The 18,300-nt window shown below is 39.4% G+C and overlaps 2 protein-coding genes across 21 annotated transcripts in view; one reads left to right on the forward strand and one right to left on the reverse strand.

Moving 5' to 3' along the window:
• The window catches only part of LOC136267732 (E3 ubiquitin-protein ligase NEDD4-like), a 330,028-nt gene that overhangs the window by 103,712 nt on the left and 208,016 nt on the right, over positions 1-18,300 (reverse strand). The window lies entirely within an intron of this gene.
• Positions 48-6,417, forward strand: LOC136267735 (uncharacterized). 18 transcript variants are annotated; one of them, XM_066062907.1, is made up of 15 exons: positions 48-2,814; positions 2,865-3,134; positions 3,195-3,223; positions 3,479-3,543; positions 3,604-3,632; positions 3,888-3,952; positions 4,013-4,041; positions 4,132-4,224; positions 4,647-4,711; positions 4,772-4,800; positions 5,056-5,120; positions 5,181-5,209; positions 5,260-5,299; positions 5,815-5,879; positions 5,939-6,408. In XM_066062907.1, the coding sequence occupies exons 4-8, from the start codon at positions 3,535-3,537 to the stop codon at positions 4,222-4,224; spliced, it is 225 nt and encodes a 74-aa protein (XP_065918979.1). In that variant the 5' UTR covers positions 48-2,814; positions 2,865-3,134; positions 3,195-3,223; positions 3,479-3,534; the 3' UTR covers positions 4,647-4,711; positions 4,772-4,800; positions 5,056-5,120; positions 5,181-5,209; positions 5,260-5,299; positions 5,815-5,879; positions 5,939-6,408. The 18 variants fall into 18 exon arrangements, 8 of the variants coding, with proteins under 8 accessions (XP_065918979.1, XP_065918982.1, XP_065918977.1 ...); XM_066062905.1 differs by having other exon boundaries at positions 51-2,814; positions 3,070-3,134; positions 3,195-3,543; XR_010706730.1 differs by lacking the exon at positions 4,132-4,224 and adding an exon at positions 4,092-4,131 and having other exon boundaries at positions 66-1,576; positions 1,631-2,814; positions 3,070-3,134; ... (1 more) ...; positions 3,604-3,952; positions 5,939-6,383.

An 18,300-nucleotide genomic window follows, 5' to 3' on the forward strand; every position in this document is an offset into this window, starting at 1 on the left:
TACCAGTTACTTTTCACTTCAGCTGAGCTGTTTTCTTTTTGTTTTTTTACATTGGGTTCCAGGTACTTGTAGTTTCTTGGGCACGCCTTTTTTACAGCGAAGGTGTTTTTGGGGTGGATATCACTCATTTTTGTCAGTGATAGACTCTACATTTGGTTTAAAAGGTAATTTTTTTTGGAAATGAGCAATTAACATTAATGCAGAATATTATCTTGGAGAGTCAGTAAAATCCATACATAATAATGATTGTTTCATAACACCGTAAATTCGGAAGTATGAATTTACGGTGTAGTATGACTGTTCTATTAGAGTAAATCTATCCTTACTGCCTGCATGTGACGAATATATCTCATATCTGTGCATGTTAAATGCTTCAGACACCTAATTAAACTTGCAAGTGACTAATTAGTTTACAGTTGCTACACAGCTATAAATACATTTGTAATTGTTATCACCATAATCATTTATCATGTTATAACCATTTTTTATTATTTTGGTCACAACTTCAGGATTAGAGCAGCAGAGAAAGGAATAGAGGACTCAATCATCAAGACTTGTATATGGGAGATGGAACAGTATTGCGATGGACAATGCCGGTACTAACCCCTCAAGGGTGTTGCAGTACAGTATAGATGCAAGACCAGAGCCTCGATCGTCACCATTTGACTGTGGTCACAACTTCAGGATTGGAGCAGCAGAGAAAGGAATGGAGGACTCAATCATCAAGACTCGGGGAGATGGAATAGTATTGCCAAGGATAATGCCAGCACTAACCCCTCAAGGTTGCCACAGTGCAGTATCGATACAACCACTCCAACCAGTGCATAAGACCAGTGCCTCGATCATCACCTTTTGACTGAAATTTTTATACTTGATGAAGCAATTAAAACAAAAAAGTTGTAGTACTTATACTTTCCTGAGGGAGCATGCCCCCAGAGTCCCAGACTCCCTTGCCTGTTCAACAGAATAATAGGATTGAGCCTTACTACCACTTTCACCTTTATTCTTGGCCTGGATGTACATATCGGCAACATAATACAGTAGCTGTAGATAATGCCCCTAGGCAGAGCTATAGGGGTGGGAATTTTTCCCTACTATCACACTATCACAGTAGTTCTTCTCACAGTTCTTTGCCTGGCCATCATCAACTGCTGTCAAAACATTAGTGTCGTCCCCCAGACCCTTCCTCAAGCATACTTACCACACAAAAATAACTTAGTTTAGCAGTGCACAAACAATTATTGACAGCATATGTACACTTACCGCATTGTTGAACCATGTATACCACCAGAATCCACCGGATTGACAACTAACACGTGATCTATTTAGGGGAAATCTAGTGGAAAGTCCCTAATTACCTTAAGCGGACACTCGTGATACGTGGTTTTAAATTGAATGGTTTAAGAATGTAACTAGATGGTGAGGCGTACTTTAATCGGCTCGACTTTACTGAGAAACTCGAGCCCCTCATGAGAAACTACATCGCTTGAGAAACACTTGAAAAAGTAAGAGTCAAGAATACTGAGGGACTCTATGATATATGCCGGTCTTGAATGCTAACGAAACGAGGAGTGAAGTTTGTGCAACGTGTCACATCGCCACACACTGATTCACCGTGTTTGTGCGACAGGGTTTTTGGACCTGTCCACCAGATGTTGAAAGGAAATTCATTCCACCACATGTTGAAAGGAAATTTATTCCAACTTGTGAAGTTATTGGTATACTCATTGTTGGGGTCCATGGGGACATCGATGATCATTTACCAGTCAGCTGTAAGTAATGTCACAACAGAAGGAAAGGAACCATTTCCATACCCCTATGGCATACTGATTTTCCTGGTCAATTTATGTACACTCAACCACAGATCGAAATGTAGAACTTTGGTTGCAGGTGGAAAATAAACACCTTTTTACTCAGTTACAACAGATTCACCCAGCTGGGATAAAATGTTGACGTGAATGTCATTAGTACTAACTTGTTCATCAGGTATTGGACAATTCAAAGTGTCCAGATTATGCAGTTGTCCTCTTGTTCAAGTTTACACGTTTAGGCAAGTTCCACAACGTCCTATAATCTATTACTATATCAGTGTGGAATAATGCTTATATAATATTTTTCATATTTCAGGCTTTAGGTGTATTGTACCGTATAGCTGGTAATTTTCGAAAGGTTTTTATTTTCGGATATTTCGAAGAGGCCCTTCTCTTCGAAAATGAATACCCACGTCCGGTCGTTTTTCGAAAATAAATTCCCACAAGTGAAAGTAACCGTCCAACTTTCGGCGATTCGTTCATGTATTCTTCGAGTTGTAGCTCAGTATTGTTGATGATAATGGGTAAACTGTATCATTACTGTACCAATAACCAGAAAACAGGTTCCAGAATGGGAATCGATGCCGTCTGCTCTAGAATCTATGGTATATGATCGAGCATGATCGTACCAGTGAATTCACTCCACCCGAGACTCCCTCAGTTTTCTCTCCAGTGCACAGGAATGGGGATTATTCCATCAGTAAGTCAGTTTTCGGCAAACATTCACGCATCTTCATAATTTGTGACACGGATTTCCGTTTATTTGAAATCCATCCGGACTTCGAAATATGCACTCTTCGAAATTAAAATCTTTCGAAATTCAGATTTTGCTTCTTGTACGAAAATTTCTGTTTTGAAAATAACCCGCTATACGGTATTTAACACCTGCTTGTTGGTTTTTGCAGGCCATCTGGTCATACTGGTTTATCCACTAGCAGTGATCATGGTACATATGTAAGTTGAGACCATGCAAGAACAAAGATACAGGTGTCATGAATTTCAGGTCAGTTAATGTTCAGAGGAATTGTATTATTGCAATTGTTGTTTTTGTAGTTATCAATTATCAGTGACCAATTTGTGATAGCGTACTTTTGTTTGACCAATGACCTAATGTTCTGGTTTACATGCTTACCCAACAGTTATGTTACTCACTTAACCTGCATATGGGATATATATTTTTTTAGTTCATTTTGATTATCCATCCTTTATTGGTACAGCCTGGCATATTGATTTTTTGCACATTCTCTTTTTAATTCAGTGCCTGCTGGATTGTTTCGTCAGATATCGAAACAGGTGTCTTTGGTGTTGCGACCGATGTTCCAGGTCAGTTTGCATGTGTATTTAATTTAAGGTTGACTTCAGTGCCTGCTTATTCTTTTACAGGTCTCGGTATCGAGTGTCATGAATTTCAGGTCAGTTGATGTACAGAAGAATTGTATTATTGCAATTGTTGTTTTTGTAGTTATCAATTATCAGTGACCAGTTTGTGATAGCGTACTTTTGTTTGACCAATGACCTAATGTTCTGGTTTACATGCTTACCCAACAGTTATGTTACTCACTTAACCTGCATATGGGATATATATTTTTTTAGTTCATTTTGATTATCCATCCTTTATTGGTACAGCCTGGCATATTGATTTTTTGCACATTCTCTTTTTAATTCAGTGCCTGCTGGATTGTTTCGTCAGATATCGAAACAGGTGTCTTTGGTGTTGCGACCGATGTTCCAGGTCAGTTTGCATGTGTGTTTAATTTAAGGTTGACTTCAGTGCCTGCTTATTCTTTTACAGGTCTCGGTATCGAGTGTCATGAATTTCAGGTCAGTTGACGTACAGAAGAATTGTATTATTGCAATTGTTGTTTTTGTAGTTATCAATTATCAGTGACCAGTTTGTGATAGCATACTTTTGTTTGACCAATGACCTAATGTTCTGGTTTACATGCTTACCCAACAGTTATGTTACTCACTTAACCTGCATATGGGATATATATATTTTTAGTTCATTTTGATTATCCATCCTTTATTGGTACAGCCTGGCATATTGATTTTTTGCACATTCTCTTTTTAATTCAGTGCCTGCTGGATTGCTTCGTCAGATATCGAAACAGGTGTCTTTGGTGTTGCGACCGATGTTCCAGGTCAGTTTGCATGTGTGTTTAATTTAAGGTTGACTTCAGTGCCTGCTTATTCTTTTACAGGTCTTGGTATCGAGTGTCATGAATTTCAGGTCAGTTGACGTACAGAAGAATTGTATTATTGCAATTGTTGTTTTTGTAGTTATCAATTATCACTGTATACTAGTGATGTGAATTTGCAGGTCAGTCTACTCAGATGTATGGGGTATAGTGTTGATGGGTTCAAACAAATATCCAATGTAGACTGTAGTGGCATCAAGGGTGTTAATTTCTAGGTCAGTTTACATGTTGTGATGTTAGTGATTTTTTCCTAGCACCCAGATGTTAAGTGTATTGTATTTAATGCCTAGCTACCTGTTATGTTTTTAAATTATGGTATATCAGTGTAGACGGTACAACAGTAAGCCTTCTGTGTTGTAGTAACTATTTGTTTCATAATTATGCTGTTGTCCTGGAATGGCACAATTTTTGGGCAACCAGTGTGAAGTCCAGTGGTACAAACATTGTATTATGACCAAGTTGTGATGGCGTACTTTTGTTTGACTAATGTCCTAATGTTCAGGTTTGACATGCTTACCCAACAGTTATGTTATTCATTCACTTAGCCTGGGATATAATTTTTGTTCATTTTGATTATCCATGCTATTATTGATACAGCCCGGCATATTGATTTTTTATACATTCTCTTTTAATTCAGTGCCTGCTGGATTGTGTCATCAGATATCGAAACAAGTGTTTTTGGTGTTGCGACCAATGTTCCAGGTCAGTTTGCATGTGTGTTTAATTTAAGGTTGACTTCAGTGCCTGCTTATTCTTTTACAGGTCTCGGTATCGAGTGTCATGAATTTCAGGTCAGTTGACGTACAGAAGAATTGTATTATTGCAATTGTTGTTTTTGTAGTTATCAATTATCAGTGACCAGTTTGTGATAGCATACTTTTGTTTGACCAATGACCTAATGTTCTGGTTTACATGCTTACCCAACAGTTATGTTACTCACTTAACCTGCATATGGGATATATATATTTTTAGTTCATTTTGATTATTCATCCTTTATTGGTACAGCCTGGCATATTGATTTTTTGCACATTCTCTTTTTAATTCAGTGCCTGCTGGATTGCTTCGTCAGATATCGAAACAGGTGTCTTTGGTGTTGCGACCGATGTTCCAGGTCAGTTTGCATGTGTGTTTAATTTAAGGTTGACTTCAGTGCCTGCTTATTCTTTTACAGGTCTTGGTATCGAGTGTCATGAATTTCAGGTCAGTTGACGTACAGAAGAATTGTATTATTGCAATTGTTGTTTTTGTAGTTATCAATTATCACTGTATACTAGTGATGTGAATTTGCAGGTCAGTCTACTCAGATGTATGGGGTATAGTGTTGATGGGTTCAAACAAATATCCAATGTAGACTGTAGTGGCATCAAGGGTGTTAATTTCTAGGTCAGTTTACATGTTGTGATGTTAGTGATTTTTTCCTAGCACCCAGATGTTAAGTGTATTGTATTTAATGCCTAGCTACCTGTTATGTTTTTAAATTATGGTATATCAGTGTAGACGGTACAACAGTAAGCCTTCTGTGTTGTAGTAACTATTTGTTTCATAATTATGCTGTTGTCCTGGAATGGCACAATTTTTGGGCAACCAGTGTGAAGTCCAGTGGTACAAACATTGTATTATGACCAAGTTGTGATGGCGTACTTTTGTTTGACTAATGTCCTAATGTTCAGGTTTGACATGCTTACCCAACAGTTATGTTATTCATTCACTTAGCCTGGGATATAATTTTTGTTCATTTTGATTATCCATGCTATTATTGATACAGCCCGGCATATTGATTTTTTATACATTCTCTTTTAATTCAGTGCCTGCTGGATTGTGTCATCAGATATCGAAACAAGTGTTTTTGGTGTTGCGACCAATGTTCCAGGTCAGTTGTATGAGTGTTTAATTTAAGGTTAACTTCAGTGCCTGCTTATTCTTTTACAGGTCTCAGTATCATCATGCTGACATACAAGAAATCATCACTATTGTTGGAACTATTTTTAGTCAAGTCTTGATGTGATGTTGATTAACGTTGTTACACATTGTTGTATGTTTACCATATGGCATGAAATTTTCATGGCCATCATGAAATTTGAATATTGTGTAAGTTGTGTGGAACAACCCCAACTCATACATGGTCACTGGCAAACCACGAACCACATTCGAGCCACAACACCACCAACCACATTCAAGCAATCCATTACAAAATTTTGTTGCACCATTTGTGTGTGCATAATACTTAATGAAAGCCACAGCACAAGCTACATGGTAAACACTACATAGAGGTGGTAACCCCTAAAGGCTTGTTACCTTTTGTATTCAGGCCTTTGTGGTTAATCTATTAAAAATTACATGTAAATAGAGAATTGAAGAGTATGCTTAAAGCACCTTCGCTAGTGATTTTGTTCTTCACACCATAAGACAACTGGCGATTTATAAACGCTTGATTGGGGTGTGGCACTAAATGGAATTTAAAAGATTTCTGCTTAAAACGCCATCCCTAGGGAACTTACAGTTCAGCACGTTGTCACAACTTGTTTATCAGGCATTAGAGTTTGTGTCCACGTCGTGTCTTTAAAAGTTATTGTAGGGATTAGAGGTTTGATTGAAGAAAATACGCGTATAGGCAAACCAGGATTGGATAATGTCAGTGCTAGATGGACTATACAAACACGACTATGTTGACTGGTATAACGTGACAGTAGTTGTAACATAAGGTAGAGAAATAAAGTGAAATACGCCTATTTTTTATTTTGCGATGGTTACTTTTTCATTTTAGCGAGGTCGCAAGAAAACTATGATGATGACTCCTAAAGATTTTTTTATCACGTAACGCAATACAAATCTATTGAGAGATATTGCATAATCTAGGACTAATATTGTGAAACCGGCCCTACACGTAAATAACTCACAGTAGTGGCCGCGCGTCTTTTAATTGGGCGTGCGCTTTGTAGTTTCTTGGCCGCGCGACTCACTACCGTGAGTCTTGATAAGCAGCCAAGAGACAGTAAATATTAGGGCTAAAAATTATCAGAATTTGAGTGTCTACAATCAAGTACTCACTATTACTAGCTCTTTGTAGTCATATCCATGTGACATAATACTGGACCTAAAGCAGTTTATAACATTTTCAAGTAATACACACTGCATATTACAGTGCTGATGTTAGTGTTCCTGGCAAGCGATATGCTTTAAACACCAATCAATTCAACAGTATTCATGGTCTAACAAGTGGGTACTTATGTATTTTCAGCACTTATTTCAGCCTAATGGATATAGCAACATTGTGTTAATATAATAATTGCTTGAAACATGGTAGATTGCAATTTTATGGCAAATGTCCATATCAAGTGTGGTATCTTTCCAGAAGATTGCTTATCTCCCTTACTGTTTTGTTTAGCACTCAATCCACTCAGTGAGCTGATTGAGGATACCACTTATGGTTATAAGCTGAAGTTTAATTTACTAGTTCAACACTTACTTTACATGGACGATATGGCAAGAATGAGAGGGAAATAGAATTATTACCTAGAACATTATTGAGGATACAATGTTTCAATGAAAATCATTGTGGTTAAATGTGCACTACTCATTATGTCCAGAGGAAGAATTACCTGTACTGATGGACTTGAATTACCCCGTACACTGAGTGCCATTGAGATTACTGCTGGATGTACATATCTTGGATTGTTACAAGATTCCACCATTGAACAGGGAAAGCTTAAGGAATAAGTCATCAATGAATACTACCGCTGTATCAGAAAGGTACTAGCTACTGTATCTTCTAAACTACATGGACGTAATATACTTTTAGCTCTCAATGCTTATGCTTTACCCATAATCAGTTATACTGGTGGTGTTGTGTCATGGAAAGACAGCGAATTGGACTCAATTGATTGGAGGGTGCTTGAACTTCTTATTATTCATAAAGGGTTGCACCTACGTTCTGATGTAACTCAGCTGTATATACCTGGGAAAGGTGGTGGTAGAGGTCTTAAAAGTGTGCAGAACACAAATATATAAGTTTGAGCAGTTTTCTCTGTCCCATTTTATATGGGCTAATCTGCAACAGGAACCATTGTTGGAAGCAGTCCTAATGTCTGGATTGTTCCCCAAACCCCATGTATTGCTTTAACACCTTAGCGTACTGTGCATGTGCACAACCTGCTGTCAGAAAATCGACCTGTAAGGCTAAGCTCTCAGCTATACGTTTCGACAAAGTGACATTTATTTTATTCTTTTTAGACATATACGACTATGTCTAAAAAATATTAAAGTTTACGGGTTAGGCACTTAATAATAATAGGTTATTATTTATCGATGCGTGATAATGGATGATGCAATATTGGCATGAAACTTGAACAGGTGTTAGTGAGAAGTTTGTTAATTTCAAAGCATTGTATAGCCACGCAATAATAGCGGAGGAATCATACAAAGTGAGAGTTAATAATTTACTGCAGAAGGTAGTCAAGTGTAATAAGTCCCCAAAATATGGTTGAACCAGCGTTTAGCGCTACTGCTTAATGTGGTTATTATTCATAAAAAATAGCAGCTGTCAGCCAATTAGTACAAATTTTTTTGGCACTGTCAATGGGTGGTTATATTATCTAGGTCCTGTTTTGGGGATTTAGTGGGATAACTGACTAGAGGCTGGTTAGTTGTCGTATCTTTCAAGGATAATGGCGATTAGTTCTGCTACGGAAATGCCACGAGTCCACTACAGTGCTGTTACAATTGGATAACAACTCAATTTGTTCGTGAGGACCTAGAAGTCACTAAGTAATAGCTATACGAAATAGGATATGCAATATGATGTAAGATGTATCACGTGTGATTATTAGTCTGATTGTGGCTTCCTCATGTTATGATCATACATGGCGCTGCGAGCAGTAGAACGCCTCATATCACCGTTGTAATCATCAACCTTGTTTTTCTAACCGTCATCGCTGATCCTTGGTGCCGGGTTGAGACACCCCATCAGGTGATACCTTCGTTTCCAAGTGTTTTGTTTGTTCCCGCCATTTTGTTCTCCAGATATCACCCATGTCTTGGTCGTCGTATGTTTTTCGCCAAGGAGATCTTCCTAAGTTGGATTTACAAATTGACTACGGCTCTGACTTTTCAGCCTGGCAAATGCAGTGGGAATCATACATGAGCCTGTCCAGACTTGGTGAAGAAACTCCTGTGAAACAAGTACAAGCCTTGACATTATGTTTTTCACGCGAAACTCTTACCTTAGTCAACAACCTTGGCCTCACCACTGAGGACCGTGGAAGTGTAGCATCCATTATTAGTGCCATCAAGAAGTACATAGCTGGACACATTAATGAATCTGTGGAGCAATGGAATTTCTTTCGTAGAACACAGCAGCCTGGGGAGTCCTTCGATGATTTCCTTGATTCTTTGAGAGAACTAGTGAAAACTTGCAACTTCTGCAATGATGCTTGCACCCAGAAGAGCTTACGTCACCAAATAATCTAAGGCCTCCTTGATGGTGACACTGTCAAACACTTTTTACAAGAAAAAGACCTCTCTCTAGATAAAACAGTCCACATGTGTCAAGCCCAAGAGGCAGCCAAGAAACAATGAGCTGCCATACAGCAAGGACCTGGTCATCTCCACGAATCTGTTGCAGTTCTCAAGACACACCCACAGAAGAAGACATTTATACCACAACCTCTCTGTCCTGGTTGTGGGGCCCAGCCACATCCAGCAGGTCACACACAATGCCCTGCATATTGTGTGTCATGTCACAATTGCAAGTAACTGGGTCATTTCTCCAGAGTTTGCCGTTCCAAACCCATACAACCACATCCACCGTGGCCCTATACATCTACTCTTCAATCTACTCAATCCGATAGCTCCTGGTCCGAACAAGCAGGCCTGTCTAACATCCACCACATCACATCTACTGACCCTGCACCCAAGCTAAAGATTGACATTACCACTCTTAACGGTGCCACCACCACAGCTGTTCTTCCAGACTCGGGTGCTGATATTTCAGCAGCCAGTACTAGTATTCTCTCTCAGCTTAATGAACACATTGACAACCTTTTACCTTCCTCTGTTATTCCCAAAGCTACAAATGGAGCAGAGATGCATCCTATTGGCAGGCTGCCAGTATGTTTCAAGATTGGCAACAAGGAACACCTTGATGACTTGCACATTTACCCTAATGTTACAGGCACACTGATGTCCTGGAAGACATGTAAAGAACTTGGAATCCTACCAAACTGCTATCCCAACCAAACCATTTCCAGCACTACTGTCAATTCTGTAGCCGCCACCCTTCCAGTTGTTAGTTTACTCCTTGACAAGCATCTTGCAGTTCAGGAGTTTCCCACCGTATTTGATGGTAACATTAACAGCATGGAGGGTGAAGAATTCCATATCTACGTTACTGATGATGCGAGACCATTCTGTGTTAACACCCCCAGGTGTATTCCGTACGCTTACCTTGACCTCTTACAATCACAGAACATCATCGCCCCTGTTATCGAAGCCACTGACTGGTGTGCCCCTATTGTCGTAGCACCCAAGAAGAATACTGATCGGATACGTATGTGCGTTGACCTCTCACACTTAAATAGATATGTAAAGAGAGAAAGGTACCAATCACCTACCCCAGCTGAGGCCATTGCTGACATATCTGCTTGCCAAGCTAAGTTGTTCATTGTTTTGGATACTATGAAGGGATATCACCAATGTCCACTTGATCAAGAAAGTCAGCTTCTCACCATGTTCATAACACCATTTGGCAGATTTAAGTATATGCGTGCACCACACGGAATTTCCTCCACATCTGAACATTACGATAGACGTATGTATGAAGCCTTTGAAGGTGTCTCCGGTTTCCGCCGCATAATGGATGACATTGTTATCTATGACAGTGATGTCACACAACATGCTTTACATGTCCGAGAATTTCTACAAAGATGTGCTGAGAAAAAGATCACCCTGAACCTAGACAAGTGCAAGTTTTGTGAGTCTTCAGGTACCTTTGCAGGATTCCAGCTCTCTGCTACAGGTTACCAAGTAGACCACACTATTATAGATGCCATCTCGAAATTTCCAACTCCAGCCAACCGTACAGATCTCTGATATTTCTTTGGTTTAGTTAACCAACTATCAGCTAGCACAAACACCATCTCCACACTACTCACACCACTGTGCCCCTTGCTCAGTACAACGAATGACTTCCAGTGGTCAGCCACCCACGACAAACATTTCAAACTGCCAAAGAATCCCTTACTGATGCACCTGTGTTGTCATTTTTTGACATGAGTAAACCCACTAGACTATGGACAGATGCTAGCCACCAAGGCCTTGGATTCATACTTCAACAGCAAGACAACTCTGGCACTTGGAGTTTGATTCAGGCAGGGTCCCGATTTCTCACTGATGCTGAATCTCGCTACGCCATCATAGAGCTGGAAATGTTGGCCATTGCTTGAGCTACCTTGAAGTGCCACTTGTTTCTAGCTGGACTACAACACTTTCAAGTTATCACAGATCACAATCCGCTTATCCCTATCCTTAACCATCACCGACTTGATGAAATAGAGAATCCACGTCTTCAGAGATTAAAGATTAAGCTGATGGCATACAATTTTATGACAGAATGGGTGAAAGGCACAAAGAATGATGCCCCAGATTCCCTGTCAAGGAACCCAGTGACAGACCCATCACATGAAAATATTCTTGCTGAGTTAGATATTCTTAGCCAACCAGCCCTGTCCATTAATGAGATACGAACTCTCACACAAACTGAACCACTACCATACCGCTTAGATGACCTCAGAAAAAGTTCCCAAGAAGACACAGAATATCAACAGCTCCAACATCTCATATTACATGGGTTTCCACCCCATCGTAATCAACTACCAGGTACTTCCAAATGATACTGGAATGCTCGAGAGAGCCTCACCATTGATGATGACCTCATTGTTTATGGCTGCAGACTTCTTATTCCCACAAAACTGCGACCTGTAATTTTGTCTCAACTTCATGAATCTCACCAGGGTACTGTAAGGACAAAACAATGTGCCCGCCTTTCCATGTACTGGCCAGGAATAGACAATGACATCGACAACACCATCCTGTCTTGTAAGCATTGCCAAGACCATCTCCCCAGCCATGACAGAGAACCAATTGTTCAAAAGCCAAGAGCAGACTGCCCATTCCAGGAGATTGCAATAGACCTTTGCTCACACGCAGGCCACACCTACCTGATCATAGTTGATTGCTACAGTGATTGGCCAGCTGTTATATAACCCTTTGCACCCTAACACTACTACCTATACAGTCATCTCAGCTCTCCGGCAGTCCTTATGCTGTACAGCTATACTTGACACTGTATGGTCTGACGGTGGACCATAGTTCACGTCCAAGGTATTTTCTGACTTCTCAAAGCACTGCAGTTTTCTACACAAACTTTCCTCACCAAGATATCCTCAGAGTAATGGCAAAGTTGAAGCTACCATCAAGTCCATGAAGAAGCTACTTCAGAACTCATGGAATGGCAGAGCCCTAGATGATGAGAAATTTTGTCGATCATTGCTACAATACTGCAATACACCCAGTAGAAAGGATGGCTTGTCACCAGCTCAGAAACTGTTAGGCCACCCTGTGCAAGATATCCTCCCAGCTCACAGGTGGTCCTTCCTACCACAGTGGCAGCGACCAGTTCAATTGGCTACACAGCAGGCTGAAGACACTTCCAAATTATCTGCAGCCTCCACGCTCTCAACCTGCCAGACATTCATGTTGGGTCGCATGTTGCAGTACAAAATCATCAGTCTCGACTTTGGGACATTTATGGGATAGTTACAGAGATTGGTCCACACCGTATATATTATATCAAGACAACAGGTGGCAGAGTTCTAGTCCGCAATAGACGCTTCCTACGCCGTCGTGTCCCAACCTCACTACCCAGTGGACTTGGACCTTGCAAATCCATGGACTCCACCACGTCTGCAGCTTCTCATACTCAATGCAGATCTACCCGGGACAAACACCCCACCAGAAGGCTGATTGAGGATCCAAACTGGACTTAAGTGACCCGATCAACTGCAATTATAATTATTATATAAGCTTAGGTTAGCAATTGATTTTTTTTGGCTTTGATTAGGACTGTTTTTGATTTGTGTAGCATTTTTGTTTTGTAATTTTATTCGCTACAAATGCTTGAAAAGGGGGAGATGTAGGAAATAGGTTATGCAATATGATGTAAGATGTATCACGTGTGATTATTAGTCTGATTATGGCTTCCTCGTGTTATGATCATACAATAGCTTATTAATGCTAAATATCATGATGTGACTTCACATAAAACCTGGTTTGTGATGAATAGCAATCAACAGTTTCGCTGTTTAGTGCCTGCATTTCTGTACAAGTGCTTTCCTTGTTTAGTGTATCACTGCTTATGGTATCACTTGTATGTTAATATGCCATGACACTTTAGTGTGTTCTTCCATACAAAATGGTTAAAACAGAACTATAAGCAAAGCGCCTACAAAATTATTTATCTAGTAACCTGTAACCTTAAAATTCAACTGGCGATCACCGCACCCAGTATATACAAGTAAACGTGCTACCAACAACCCCTCCAAGCCCAGCTAGTTTAATACTTACGGGTACCACCTTGCCAGTGCATCTCGATGTATGACAAACAGATGTTGAATTTACTTGCTCAATGAATTGTTGCAATTGAGTAGTCTCACATACAAACAAATTCCTGGGCATTGCAGCAGGTCCTTTACGTTGCTTTTTTTGCAGGGCTAGTCAAAATCTCTGAGTCACTCTCATAATTGCTGTTGCTGACTGCAAGTTTTGTTGTATAATCGTCAGAGTAAAAAAAAACCGCAATTATTTCTATGTCAAGGCTTCTACTACATGTAATAATTGTATCACTTCCAGAGCTACAGTTAACTTCATGTACCACTGCTTATATTACTTGGACTTATAGCATCACTAATTACATCATGTAGACTGCCAGAGTTACCATATAGCAGGTTTTTACCACGTAGACTTTATTTTCGCGAACAGTGTCTAGCTGCGGTAATTAAATTTGCACTTATTTATCTTGTGTGTTTTCAGATTTTCGTGTCTTCCTGCCCTGTAACTCGATACGTACTGTTGTGCCACCATGAAACAAAAACAAATTGCATATCCTTGAGAAGGCACGCCCACTACTGTTGGGTCGTCACCCAGTGGCACACATCCCCACAACTGCCACAAGTAAGTTCCTGACCAATGATAGGAGTCCAAAATATCTTTATAAACATATTAACTGCTTAGCAACGTTTCCATCTCCTTTTTCAATGCGTCTCAAGTAATTGAAATAAAAAATCTGCGGATTTTATTTTCACGGATAGCTGCATTCGCGGAAATTTGTGTTGCGCTTTTAAGATTCGTGATAAATTATAGGTGCAGTAAAAACCTGCTATAGGATATTAAGGTGGTGCTAAAGTAATCATGTGAGGCCATACAATGCCCATTTGTCACAATTACAATTAAACCATGTTAGGTAAGGCGGGGAAATTTCATAGATAATTTGCTTTCAGGTTGATAACTTGTGATCAACACAATCAATTGCTACCAAACTTGGTTACAAATACCATGTGTTTATGCACGCTATGCATACCAAATTGTAAGTGATTCGGCATATCTGTTAGGGAGATACGGCACAAAATACCTGGAGGCATCAAAAAAAAAACCTGTGTGGGGCAATTTCGTAGAATTCTGCTGCAAGCTACGAAGATCACAAATGCCAAGAAAACTGTCATACTTTGGTACGAAACATACTACAGAGTAAAGTTAGTCCTTAAAACAGCCACAGGTACTCTGCAGTGCTGCATTACTTGCTCAATTGATTTCAATGCACAATCACGCAATTGTGTTGGTTGAGCCACAAATTAAGCTTGGTTTTGGAAATTGGTAGCCACTAATTATTAAAACTAAGCAGGTAGAAGTTAGAGATGCAACAAGATATCGATATATCGCGTATTGTATCATTTTAAGACAATATCGCTGTATCGATACAAAAAGTCAAACCGTATCGATATATTGCGTATCGTGATATATCGACTTATCATGGCTTGTTAACATGGCTGACAATCAAATTATTGTACATTGTGGTTAAACTGAATATTATGTAATGCTTCTCAAAGAAAAAATAGCTCACTTATTTCTCTTAAAAAACAAAAAATCACTAAGGAACAATATAGACCATTGCTTAGACTCCACTTTGTATCGTGCAATAATATATAGCTGTATCATGATACACCAGAGGCAATATATCGATACATCTATACACTGTATCGTTGCACCTCTAGTAGAAGTATTACAATGGCACTAATGATTAAAAGAAACAACTTGTAGTGAGCTTTGGTATGAAGTAAATCTTTTTGCAGCAAAATCTAGCTACACTGCCTCAATCAAACTGTGTTTTCGAAACAACGAGCAAAGCCAGAACCTACTGCTTTAGTGCAAATTAATCCCCATAGCCTAACGTATCTTCACCGTAAATGTTGACTGATTTGATAAAACCGTTAAAAAGTTACAGGCTAGCAAAGTTGAAATTACGAAATTGCCCTATACACGAAATTGCCTTATGCACGAAATTACCCCACACTGTCTTACTTAATGAGCTATTTCAGTGTGATGGAGAACTTCACCTGAGAACCATGCAGTCTACATTTAAAGGGTTTTAAAGATAGTCTGTAGTGTTGTAGTTAAGGTTATAGGATAGTGAGCGACTGTTGAATAAACTTTTATTCCGTACATATGATGTGCAACATGGAAAAGCTGCTTCTGTAATGGCAACAATTCCTTCATCGGCAGAGTTTGCCTCTCTGCCCACTGTTTGAGCATTTGTTATTGATTTATATTATCCTTTTTATTCTGAGCAAATTAAATAACTAAAAAAAATCAAGGCATACATAATTAAGGCGGGCTTGACGTTGTTGCATTGTATATCAAGCTTAAATTGGTTTTGTATATCAGCTGGTAACAGGCTTAAATTGTTGGGAGAATAATAGTGTGCTAACTGGACAGATACAAGGTACAAAAAAAACACACATAACAGTACAAGATAACATAGAAACAACACACTTAGCAACTGGTGCACCTGTAGGTGCATGTATAGTATTGCTCGTTAATGGAAATATTTTCAAAATTAGGACTGTCAAACAAGTTGGTAACATTCTGCAGAAACAAAACTACTAGTTTGGCTTCTTGTCTAGGTCCTGATGGAGCCATTTGTAAGAACTAATGTTTCTATGCTTGTGACATGAGTTTAAAAATTAATTTTGTGACCAAAGTGTCTTGTTTTAGTCCATTTTGTAGCCATATTTCAGTAACTATCAATAATGGAATGGAACGGTCACTCTTATAACTCCACTATCAAGCACACTTAGTCTAGTTGTATGAAGGTAATTTTTGGTGAGTTCGAGATGAGCTAGGGTTGGCCCAGCTTTGCCGGGACACTCACTTCGCTCACTCCAACCTTTGCTCACCTTGTACTCACCAAAAACTTACCTTCATACAGATAGTGAAAGACATCATTATGTTTAACAGGCAAACCTCAGGTTAGCGTTAAGGTTAGGGTCAGGTTCAGCTTTGGTTTTTTCTTCACTTGGTTTAGTCATTCCGTTCCGTTCCTGATTCCAGTTCCGGTTATTATAACTTGCCTGATTATAGGTTCATAGTTTTCACTAATTGGCATATGGGACAACTCATGTTTCCATGACAACATTTGAGTTCCATGTCAATTAATGAGAAGTTAGGAATGCATAAATGTTTGGTAACTTTGGATTAAGAAAAAGAAAACCCTAAATAATGAAAAAATGATTTATAGTGCAGTGCCAGAAATAACAGTCGGCCATTGGCCATTTTCCGAGCAAAATCACGTTTTGACCAAGTATTTGGAGGCTTGTTCGGTCAAACATCTGACAAGCATCAAGACAGTTGGTAAAAGCTAACAAATTAAAAATCAAGCAAGCTATAACAGATGTCACATGAAGCTGATAGCGTACCTCACAGCTACACAACGTCCCAGTGATGATGGGGGCCCATAGGATGCTATCACATGACCACAGACGACAGGAGACTTGTTCTAATATTTTGGTACACATATTGGTGGATTTAAACTTAAGTTGTTTTGTGAAGACTTCAGAAGATCGGAAGCTATGTACATTTGAGGATATTCGAGTCTACTGAATGAAGGAATTTAAAGCTACTTGTGTCTACTTTTTGGCTGGATCCAGTTGAGCCACATTGGCCAGGAGTGATGCCCCCTTCCGCATTACTGACATCAGGGATATACTGAACGATTAATCTTGAAGTAAAACAGTGGAAACCAGCAATATCAGACGATAAATCTCCATAATCGTATCTCATGGCCAAGGGTAAGCCATCTCAACATGGATAACATAAAGGATGGTAGTGGTTGTTGCTGTAGCCGAATCATTGTTATGTGGTGGTTAGTGCGTTTAATCTATGTACTGGAGCACGTTTCTTCTAAAACTGAGGTGTAGCTATTGCCAAAGCTGTGGCGTTTAACCTGATCGATATTTGTAGCTCACGTGCTTTATCATAGTCATCATCCTGTAGTTAATGCACACATTTTTGATTAACAAATTTAATAGGAGCCCATAAAGAAAATGGGCTCCTAAAATGTATGTGGTGGAGTTAGAAGTGTTTCTAGGTGTTCCATATGCTGGTCACCTGTGAAGGGATTGCTCATGGTGTCCAGTAGTATAATATCCTGTGATGCTGTCCTCAGAAGCACATCAGCTACATACCACTTACTGTTACCAGGACACAAGATGGCCAATCAAATCTGGAAACGGCCTACCAAATTTAATCTTGCTAGGACCTTTGACCAGTCAATGATGAATTCTTATTTCTGGCACTGATAGTGTACATGTGGGTTTGTGGTATCCCATAACATTAGCCAAACCAAGTTTCATGGAACCGCCTGCTTTAATTTCGTATCTACGTAACTCTGAAATTAGAAGTTGATAACTCTCCTAAGCACTACACTACTTTGGCTCTTACAGTTTCTCACTATGTAGAACAACTCTATAGATCCCTTTTATCAATAATGATGCTAAAATGCTCACCCGTATCCTTCAACATGGGCTACCAAGCCCGTAAAATGCAAATCTCAAAAAATTGTTCCATAGATTTTTTAAGATGCTTCTCTCTAGTCTCTCTATCAAATTTTGAAGGGCTATGGTACACAAAAATGAAGATTTGTGACTAGCCAAGGCGCACTCCATAAAGAAGTGATCATGTGATGA

Source organism: Dysidea avara, chromosome 9 (assembly GCF_963678975.1).
Source record: "Dysidea avara chromosome 9, odDysAvar1.4, whole genome shotgun sequence".
Classification (NCBI taxonomy): domain Eukaryota; kingdom Metazoa; phylum Porifera; class Demospongiae; order Dictyoceratida; family Dysideidae; genus Dysidea; species Dysidea avara.

Bases quoted from the DNA above. Each gene is read 5' to 3' on its own strand.
- LOC136267735 (XM_066062902.1), top strand. From the start codon at position 4,589: ATGCTATTATTGATACAGCCCGGCATATTGATTTTTTATACATTCTCT. The intron at 4,712-4,771 runs GTCAGTTTGCAT...ATTCTTTTACAG, and splicing joins TGTTGCGACCAATGTTCCAG to GTCTCGGTATCGAGTGTCAT. The intron at 5,121-5,180 runs GTCAGTTTGCAT...ATTCTTTTACAG, and splicing joins TGTTGCGACCGATGTTCCAG to GTCTTGGTATCGAGTGTCAT.